General features: G+C 52.6%; 1 protein-coding gene across 5 annotated transcripts; it reads left to right on the forward strand.

Moving 5' to 3' along the window:
- The first annotated feature begins 357 nt into the window (after positions 1-357).
- Positions 358-10,084, forward strand: RGD1559747 (similar to Zinc finger and SCAN domain containing protein 2 (Zinc finger protein 29)). 5 transcript variants are annotated; one of them, NM_001402001.1, is made up of 4 exons: positions 4,145-4,301; positions 5,515-6,387; positions 6,525-6,668; positions 7,960-10,084. In NM_001402001.1, exon 2 carries the CDS (start codon positions 5,543-5,545, stop codon positions 6,152-6,154), a length of 612 nt encoding a protein of 203 aa, NP_001388930.1. In that variant the 5' UTR covers positions 4,145-4,301; positions 5,515-5,542; the 3' UTR covers positions 6,155-6,387; positions 6,525-6,668; positions 7,960-10,084. The 5 variants fall into 5 exon arrangements, 2 of the variants coding, with proteins under 2 accessions (XP_063142099.1, NP_001388930.1); XR_010065639.1 differs by lacking the exons at positions 4,145-4,301; positions 6,525-6,668 and adding an exon at positions 358-3,466 and having other exon boundaries at positions 7,960-8,617; XR_010065637.1 differs by having other exon boundaries at positions 3,475-6,387; positions 6,525-7,194; positions 7,960-8,617.
- The last annotated feature ends 365 nt before the right edge of the window (positions 10,085-10,449 follow it).

Below are 10,449 nucleotides of genomic sequence, written 5' to 3' on the forward strand. Positions count from 1 at the left end.
TCCTCTGCCAGGTGAGTGAGTGCAAGCCTGCAGGGGCACTGTGGCTAAGCTTGCTAAAGGCCTCATCAGCTGGTTGGGCCTGGATCCTGCAACCCTTGTCTTCTGGGAGGAGCAGGCTGAAGTTAGATGGTATGAGAGACTGGCATTTGGTAAGCAACAAAAACATCAAGTTTGGCAGCAAAGGGGGAGAGGGGTCAGGCTCCTTGGGAGGGTTCGGTGCACTCTGCCCAGGGTCAATCTGCCACAGGGAGCTGAGGGAGGGGAGGTGGGGGGTGGGATGCAGAGGCCTCAGGAGCAGCTGCCCAGTGGGTGCACTAATCTTTGCTCTGGGAGGCTGGGTGGAAAAGCTGACAGAGTTGGGCTACATGGGACTCTTTTCAGAAACTAAAAAAGCAACTAAGTATACACACACACACACACACACACACACACACACACACACACACCCCACTGGGTTTCAACTGGGATTGTGTAGAACGGCTACACGAGGTAATAATGCTCCCTAGTAGTAATGATGCTTCTTTAGGCAAAAACCTAGAAACCTTGTCTTCTCCCACCCTTTCCTCTGCCCTTTACCCATTGCCCAAATCTAGAAAAAGGTGGGGTTTTATTGTTGTCAATCAAGGACAGAGTTACAGCTCTGGGGTTGAGGCTTTGGGATCTTGGCAGGTGAAGCACCCTGCAGGCCCTCCTTTGGAAGCTGCTGTTATGATTCTAATAAGCTTCCTGTGTGGCTACCTGAAGAGCAATTCCACTACAGACACGGGGTAGGGGCAGCGGGAGCGGGGAAGACGGGAGGATTTTCCCTGTTGAGCTCTGTCTCTATGAGGATCTGTATTACTCAGTTTTTCTGTTGCGGAAAGTACCTGAGAACAACTTAGGTCCTATCCTAAGGGCATACGTGGCTGGGTTTTTGGCCGTGGCTTACCTGGCTCCATCTCTTTGGGCCTGAGGTGAGACAGAATATCATGGTGGTAGGGGTGTCTGGCAAAGAAGGCTGCTCATCTTAAGGCAGCCAGGAAGCAGAAAGACAGTAAGGAATCAGGGTGAAGGTATATCATTCATGGGAACCCCTCCCCCCAAAGGCCTACTCCTCCAACAAGGCCCCGCTTCCAACATTCCACCCCAGAGTCCATCAGTGGATTAATCCTTGAGCCACTGAAGCAGCAGTTCTCAACCTGCGGGTCATGGCACCTTTGCATATCAGATATTTACGTTACGATTCACAACAGTAGCAAAATTACAGTTATGAAGTAGCATTTGTTTACATAACATGAACTGTACTGAAGGGCCGAAGCCTTAGGAAGGTGGAGAGCCCCTGCTGAAGGGAGGGCATATTGTCTCTAGATGGTAGTAGCCGAGCTGAACTGATTCTCCACACAGTTCATCTGCCACTCACTTAAAAGTTTGGCTGCATGGATGTTACAGGTCTGGTCTTGGACGTTAAGTGTGAAGAAAGGACTTGGGAACAACAGATGACACCTCACACACAGAGCCCTACATCTACAGTCAGGTCCCCTCGGCTCCTAGCACCCCTCTAAGTTGTACTTGGATCTGCAGTTTAACTTGCAGCTCCTCATTCTCTTCTCCTTATGGCTGCCCCTGGAGATAGCGAATGTTCTTGTAAACATGTATTGTTCACTGAAGAGACAGTGAAAAGGGCTCATTACAACAGACTCTTGAGGGTACAGGGATGCTTAAAACACAGTCCCCACTCTTGAAAATTTACAATTTGGCAGGGGCGACACCAAACAATATTTGGTGAGGTGTAGTGGGGACCATGACCTGATATCTGCAGATAGAAAGAGCTCTTGGGAGGAAACGAGAGAGACGGAAGTCCTGGAGACTTACTCCTGTGTAGGCAGCGCTCAAGGACGGCCAGCACAGTGATCTGTAGGAGCCTCAGGAACATTCTGGAACCACCTGTTTGTCTGGTGGGTCTCAGGCGAATGCAGCACAAGACCTGAACAGGGCTTGCTGAATTACTGTTTCACCCATGCAAGAGGACCCACAGACCTTTGTTAGGCTCCAGCTGCTTCCTGACTCTTACAGGATGGTGGTGGCCACATGTGGGCCACTGTCCTGCCTGGATAAGCAAACATAGCTGTGTATACAGAATGTCATCACATGGTCATGCTGTTGTGTGTGCCGCAGCATATGAAGATAGGCTTGGGCTGGGGACAGGCGCTTGCATGGGGAATAGGAAGATAGTAGTGATTCAGCTGAAGTTCAGCCTTCACCCTGTCGTTCCCCTCATAGACATAGGGTTTGGATGGCATCCCCTGTCTCCCATCCTGCCCACAGCTGTGCTTTCCCTTTATATATTGGCGTCGCTTACCTAGAAAATGCTGTTAAGGGTGTGGTCCTGTCCTTCCATAGATTACTCTATTTGCTTTTGAAAACCTTGGTCTTCTGTAAGTGTCCCCATTTCTCCTGTGGCCTGCTTAAGAGATGAAACCCGTTTTCCCTGGCAGTTGACAGCTCCTGCAGCAGGAGCTGGATGTGGAGGAAGTGTGTCTGTCAGAGGTCAGGTTGTGTATGCCATAGGAACTCATAACTGGCCCTGGTGTGGTTAAACATCATTCCCAGTAGGTTTCTTTGCCACCTTTAAAGTTGTGGGTGTTAGAGGAAGCCACCTTGTGTTTCGTTTTAAAAATCTTTTCTCATCTATAAAATGGGATCATAACAATGTTATAGATGCAGATGGTTAACTGGAAGTTCCCATGAGATAGTACAGGGAAATGGTGGTGTGAGAAGCAAGGATATGGATAGGCAAGGGGTATTATTAAATGGCAGTGGGAACCCGGAATTTAGTGCTACCTCTCCCACTTTGCTTCTGTGCATCCCCCACACTCGTTCGTTCGTTCATTCATTATTTACTTATCCATTCATTTGAGACAGAGCCTCGCTGCCTCACTGGCCTGCATGGAAGTCAGTATGGAGATAAAGCTGGCCTCGAACTCCAGAGATTTGCTCTGCTTTAAGTGCTGGATTAAATGCATGCCACCATGCCTGACTTCTTGGGGGTTACAAACAGTTCATTAGGGGACAGCTTTGGTTTGACCACAATAATCCTCAGGAGGGGACTTCATGGGGCTTTAACTCTGCGACTCCATTCCTGGGTCCCCTGCTTCTTTCCCTTCTTGCTCCTCCGGAAAAGCGCATTGGTCCCAGAGTCCCGGCCAGCTCCTAGAAGCTGGGGTAGGTCCTAGGGATGAGGGAGATGAAGGTCGTGCTCCTCCGGAAAGAAGGATGGCCCGGGACGGGGGTGTCGGAACACTGGGGTGACTCCTCCTGCAAGGCAACGCTGGCCCCAGAATCTGGACCCCTTTCTTCCCCGGACAGGCGCAGCGCTCGCTGCCTCCCCTTTCTCCACCAGGCAAGTTGTTAGCCGGTTAGACCTCCCAGCCTCACGGGGCTGCTGTGCGGAAGCGACTAAGCTGGCGACTGCGGCTCTGCAGCAGAGGTAAGGGCTCCAGAGGCGGCGCCACGTGAGTCCCAGACTAGAGCCCAAGATCAGGAGGGAGGTTACCGTATTTATCGAGGCCAGTGGGGGACCCTTGGTGCCGGGTCACTGCGGGCGCGCTCCCGTATTTGCCCGGAGCCGTGCAAGTCCTTTCTGGGAGTGTCAGTGCCGCGACTTAATTACTTGTTTACTCAGGATCGCGGGGTCCCGCGGGGGGCGCTGCGGGCACAGGGATGGGTAGATTGCATGCATTCCTCCAGGAGCTGGGACTGGCAGTCCAAAAGGGTGGGGGGCGGCAGCTGGGTGGCTGGGTGGCGGCCTATTTATGTTCCTAGGGGTGGGGTTGCGATGCACAGCTTGCCACATTGTTCGGACCCCTGAATTGACAAGGCTGTGAGAGTCATGCTAGGTGGGGTGAGCTCTTGGGATTAATGCAGGGGTTTGACCAGACCAGCGCTGCAGGAGGCTTTTCGGCTTTATGGGGGCGGGGGAAGAAGGGCGCAGCGCTGCGGGAGACTTAACTGTGTTTTCCTTGGGCTGCCCAGACTCTTGAGGAAAAAGCTGCTGCAGACTGCAGAAGGGGAGCAGGTTGGGCTGTGAGTGTGGCACCTGATGGAGGGACATGGGGGAGGGATGGAAAACTTTGGCTTTAGACCCTCTGGGCCCTGGTCAGAGGTCTAGTAGGGAAAGTGGGAAGGTTGCCCAATGACAGGACCAGGCTCAGATTGGCTAAGGAGACTTTGATGGGTCTGTCTTTGCAAATGCCAGCACAGATGTTTGGGGAGGGATTATGGGTGGAGACTCAGAGCAATGGATTCTAATCCCTTTCTCCAAGGTGAGTGCCAATTCCACCCTGGCCTGAAGGTAGGGGAAAACAGAGGGTGTCTATGAGACCCCCACCCTGCAGATTGATTGACTGAGGCTGAAGTATGGAGAAGACCTGAAGGGAGGTTTGAAGGGCACCCTAATCAAGCCTTTCTGATGGAGGGAGTGAATGGAGTGGGTCCCAGTTGCTTTTCAAGGCATGGGAGTGATGGCAAGACACCATGTAGGTCTGGTAGGAGCAGTGACCCTTTGAGAATGAATGGGTTTGTGGTGGCTGGGGTATTGGTAGGTGTGTGTGTGTGTGTGTGTGTGTGTGTGTGTGTGTGTGTGTGTGATGTTTAGTTGCTGAGCAGCTAGTGTGTTGAAAGATTTTGAGTTTCCACAGTGCGTCAGGAGACTTAGGGCCTAGTCCTGGCTCACCTTGCCGTGTGACCTTGGACAAGTATGTTGGTTTCACATAGCTTCAATCGTTCCATTTACAAACCTGGGCTCAGGGACACTGTTCTTCTCCTTGTTCAAGGATGCTGTGAGGGTAGTGGGGGACTATTTTTAGAGAGGCATAGAGGCCTGGGAAGACAAGCTCTCCAGCAGGCATGCTGGGAGCCCAGTGCTGTGGTGATGAGTATGGTGGTCAGCCTTTGGACCAGGCCTGTCTCCTTGGGAGCTCTGGCTTTGGTTCAGTGACCTGCAGCTTTTCAAATGTACGATTCATCTTGTTAAACAGTGGGACTGCTTTTAATGGTTAACCCAGGGAGGTCACTTTCAACTTTATGGGGCATGGGGGTATTTTACTTCCTGCTTAAAGCCGCTGGTGACCTTCCTTCCTGAAGGTTTTGGGTCACCTCCTCTCCTTGGGCATCTGACTAGAGAAACTGCTCCTGAGAATTTTCTACCCGTTTTTAGCTCATGTCTTGTATGTCAAAGGTGCAGGGCTTGATGTGTCTTGTAATAGAAGGTAGCTCTCTGTTCTTGAGGTTATTTCAGGGTGATGATAAAGGGCAGCAGACTGTAAGAGGATGCTAGAGAGGCCAGGGAAGACTTCTAGAAGGAGGTAGCTCTTGAGAAGAGCCCAGAACGACAAACTGTGATGAAACAAAACAAAACAAAGCAAAACTGTAGTTGGGCAATCACTGGAGGTTGTGGGAAGTGAGTGATTCTTCAGGCTGGAGAATGGCTGACCCCGGGGTCTTCCTTGATCCCTCTCTCCGCTTCTGCTTCTCCAGGGGCTGGTGATTGCATCCGGAAGTGCCCATGACAGAGCTGGTGTCCTCCAGGGGAGGGTCCCCTATAGGGGACAGGGAGGAGGGTCTGGGAGACGATCAAGGCCTGGTTATCCACCACCCAGCGGAGGAACAGTCCCACCGCTGCCCACTGTGCGGGCAGACCTTCTCCCAGCAGCCTAGCCTGGTGCGGCACCAGAAAGCGCACGTGGGGGCTGGCCGGGCAGCCGCCTTCGTGTGTCCCGAGTGCGGCAAGGCCTTCAGCGTCAAACACAACCTGGAAGTGCACCAGCGCACACACACCGGCGAGCGGCCCTTCCCCTGCCCCGACTGCGGCCGCTGCTTCAGCCTCAAGCAGAACCTGCTCACGCACCAGCGCATTCACAGCGGCGAGAAGCCGCACCAGTGCGCGCAGTGCGGTCGCTGCTTCCGCGAGCCGCGCTTCCTGCTCAACCACCAGCGTACCCACGCGCGCATGCCCACACCGCACCCACGCCGTCCCGGTGTCTTCGGGGAGCGGCGACCCTACTTCTGCCCTCGCTGCGGCAAGAGCTTCGCGCGTGAGGGCTCGCTCAAGACCCACCAGCGCAGCCATGGCCACGGGCCTGAGAGTCAAGCGGCCCATTTGAGCAGTGTGCTATGATCTGTGGGAGACCTACCACCACCAGCTGCCTCCAATCCAGAAGCCGCATCCAAGGGTGCTGAGTTGCAGTCCCCTGTCTGGATGGGCTCCTGGGAGGAGGGTGGGGCCATCTTAGGGTGTTGATAGGCCTCCGGGCCACAGCCCCCTTTTCTTTCTGACCCTGGACCCCTTAGCTGGCTGCATGTACCTTTGGGCACCTGCATTAGTTTGCCTCCTGCGGCTGCCTAGAGCAGGTGAGATCCAGGGCTGGCCAAAGTCCCCTGAGGTTTGAGGGTGGTGGGTGTGTAGTGTTGGCTGTCCAGGTGAGGACTGGGCGGTGGGGCCTGTGTTGGTTTCCATGACTTGCTGCTTACCGGATCTTCATTCCCAGCGTGTCAGACTTGAAAGCGACTTGAAGAGGGACATTTGTCACAGTTCCCAGGCCCAACCTTGGTCCCCAAAGCCTCAGCCTCCTGCACCCACTGTCTGGTGGCCTTGAGAAGCCATTTCACTTCTTGTCTCAGTTTGCTTATCTGTAAGTTGGAGATGAAGACGAGAGACATTTCCTCTTCCCTTGGGTACCACGAGACTTCACTGTTATCAGAAGAAGCCATTTGTCTGGAGAGTTGTACTAACTAGTTCTGGGTTGCGCTCTGCTCCACTCTTGGTGGGACCCCCCCAGGCCCAGGCCCTTAGAAGCCCCCACTCATGCCTGTGACAGGGTGTCAAGGTGTCTGCACAGAGATACAGGCCTGCTCTGGGTTGGATGGTGACTGGCTTCCCCTGAGAGGTTTCATGGCTTTGTATTGAGTCCTAGAGGGACAGAATTGCTGTAGGAAGAGTCAAGGTGTGGAAGGATGGCTTCGGGAAAGCAAGGGCTAGGATTTGTTCCACAAATCAGAGGACAGGTACACCAGACATGTGCCATGAGTACAGGAAGCACCGACCTGTGATTTAGAATGAGAACAGAGGCCCTGGAAGGACAGACGGATGAACAGAGCTTTGAGGTTCATTCAGATAATGAGAAGGGAGGCCTTGGCCAAGATGACCAAGATCATCTGGTAAGAATGCTAGCTAGGGCTTGCTTTAAGATCCATGTTTACAAGTTGCACTCTGAGGCACTGGCCTTCTCTGCCATTTGACAAACAAGGAAACCAAGATTCGCCCAAACTTGTTCCAAATTACAGCAGATAATTAGTGTTACTAGTGTTAGTAGGTTGTCTGGGCTTTGTTTTCCATTTTGAACCTGAAAACCCTTTATCTTTATTGTTGAATTATTGAAAATGTAGCTGGGAGAACCTGGGCATGTGGCCAGTGGCCAGGTATTAGGCCATCATGGGTAGGGCATCACTGGATTTGACAGATGTGGGGACTTGAAGTTAGGATGCTGGGGACTCTGAGCAGGCCTCTGTTCCCTGAGCCCGTGTGTTCAGCCAGGCCTGTGCTTGGTGTTGAAGACAGTTCATTGCCCTTGCTCTCTGACCCACCTCAGTGCCATGTGGCTCCTCTGGAACCACTGGCCTCTGCCTGAGATCCCTGGTGGCTATTGTAATGTGGACTAGTATTTAGTGGCAGAAAATATTTAACAAGGTTCTGGGAGATCAGAAGCTAGTCAGTCAGTCAGGTACTCAGACCCAAGGCATGTCGTGTGTAAACAGGCTAATCTTGGCAGTGCTTTGTTGGGGAGTAGTAGTAAGAGGGTTCTCTTAAGGTCCCATGTAGACTAAGAGTGGGTCACATGAATGTGTCCATGTAGTTCAGATGGGCTGGTAGGCAAGGCCGTGTCACTATAATGTACTGACCATGGTCTCTGCTTCTGTGAACAGATACGAAACGGACAGGATTTTGTGGCCCAGGACCTGCAGGGTGCATCTAGGCATGGAAACTAAAATGGAGTCTCAAAAGTCCTGGGTTCCTGGTGTGAGGACATGTCTCTTCAGAAGACCTACCTCTGGAGGTGCCCTGTGTTGAGTAGATGAATTAGCAGCTGATTCCATGCCTTGGTGGGAAAACTCCCCAAATCTGACTTGAGTCACAACTGGGCAAGCCTCGTTTGAGTTTCTGATTCTAGACCTCAACTCAGGTGTTGGGGCAGAGACAGCACCTGTGTGGAGAGGCGGTTTCTCTCTCCCAGCCTGGCCCAGCACATAGTGGAAGGGCGGGGCAAGGAGTGACTGTGCTATTGCAGCAAGTTGATGTCGGACTGGGCTCAAGCGGCAAAATTTCCCTCAAGATGTGAACAGCACCTGAGGGCTTCCGTGCCCGTTCTGAGCCAGAAAGGGTAGCAGTTCAGGGGCTTGATGAAGGCTAATGAAGGCTGTGGACCTTCTCCTAGAACTCATGGAGCATTCACAGTGCCAAGCAGTTTCAGGAGCCCCTGGACTCCAGCCTAAAGACTTCAGCCCTGGGGATTCCATCTCCCATCCTTCCCTTACTCCACACAAGTGTTGCTCTCCTCTTGGGAATAAAGAATTCTGAGGCTGAGCCCCTTGTAGTCCATTCAGCCTCTTCTCTGCAATCTGACAGTACACACACTGGATTTCTGGAGCCAGGCTTCCCTCCTCAGACACTGCCCAAGACCAGCTCCCCGGCTTGGTTCTTTCCCCCATTCTGTGTCTGACAGGCTGTAGGATTTTACAATGGAGCCTTCTGCTTGGCTTTGGCTCTGACTGCCTTGTGGAGTCTCAAGGGAAGGCTGGTCTGCTGAAGGGTCAGTAAATCATTTCCCTGTGTCTATTCCACAGAGAAGGAATCATGCTTCCACTAGCCATATGCAACCAATCCGGCCTCCTTGCTGGGCAGGCATGCAGCTCCAGGCACACATCACCGGGGAAGGTGAGATTAGAGGGGCACCATGGTGCCCGTGGGTCTAAGCAGTGGGAGAAGCCAGTGGAGGGGTTGTGTGTGTTTCCTAAGTAAGCAGGGATACAACCAGGAGGTGAGGGTCTTGGGTCACTGCTGGTCAAGGACTCGTATCCACATATATGAGCAGGTCAGTTGAGGGCCCACAACTGTCTCCCTTCCTTCCTAGAATGAGCCATTCATTAGGAAAGGGGGAGGGGCTTTCTTTTCTACTGGGACTTGGTAGAAACCCCTGGATTCCTGACTTGGGGTCTTACTGCCTGTATTCCCCATTCAGTTTGGGTTCCAGGTTTTTACAGAACCCCTATGCCTTATTCTGGGGTCACTGAGTAATCAGAGATTGGAGAAAGGGGAGGCGCTACCCATACCATGGGAACTTCCACACACCTCTTTCCCTTGGCTAACTTAGGGGAGCTCTCACCGTGCCCCCCAGCTAACTGCCCAGCTTGTCTCTTCCCCGCTGTAACTGTGCCATGCCCTCCCCTATACTGCTCTGAAATGTTCTTCCCCAGCCCCCAAACCCTCTTATTCACCAGGGCAGAGCCTCCCAGTGCACCCAGCCAATGCCCCTCCTTAACAGTCCTCATGTTAACACACGGTGTCTCCCTGAGTATTATGTGCTGTTTAGTCTTGTGCTTGTTCCTTCTGTGTTTGTGTATGTATACGTGCTATGTGTGCACATGCGCATCTTGAGTCCCCAACTAGACTGTGAGCTCCCTGAGGGCAGGGGCTGTCATTTCTTCTTCAACCTCTATTGGGTCTAGCCCAGGCCTGGGCTCCCAACTCTCAGGAAGACACTTGTCAACTGGATGATGAAGCACATGCTGGAGGTCGTCTGAGGTGGAGGGTCGTGTACAAGGGGGAGCGTGCACATGGGTTAGCCAGAGGTGTAGGGTGTTGGACTGTGGGCTGACTCCTTGGATCAATAATAGATGCTCGAGGCCTCAGGTCCTTGTAGTAGAAGCAGGAGGGACACCCTCCCCTACACGACATACCTAGACCATGGCCACGCAGGAGTGCACATGAATGGATGTCCAGGTTGGATATTCCTGTTGTAGGAGGTGACTCAAATAAACGTTCTCCACAACAGCTTGTATGTGGAACGGTCCTTGGGGACATGAATGGGAAGAGGGTAGTGGCTTAGATCTCAGCCTGTATCTTAGCTTCTATCTCTTCTAGGGCGTTTCATTCAAGGTCACATGTTCTTGTGTTCAAAGTGGAATAGTAGCCAAAGACTGTAGGAAGCAGATCATAACCGACAGCGGAGTTAGTACAGGCCTCCCTGTCCTGACTGGGACTGCTATTTTGGTCTGGCTAACACATCCTAGCTTCTTCCAGTCATTCTCAGCCCTAAATGAAACAGCATCTGCTTAAGAGCTGTGAGGTGATGCCCACAGGCCCTCAAGAGCTGGGCCACCAAGGAGATCTGAGTCAGGAAATTGTACTTCAGGGTG

The sequence above is a fragment of the Rattus norvegicus genome, chromosome 4, assembly GCF_036323735.1.
Source record: "Rattus norvegicus strain BN/NHsdMcwi chromosome 4, GRCr8, whole genome shotgun sequence".
Taxonomy (NCBI): Eukaryota; Metazoa; Chordata; class Mammalia; order Rodentia; family Muridae; genus Rattus; species Rattus norvegicus.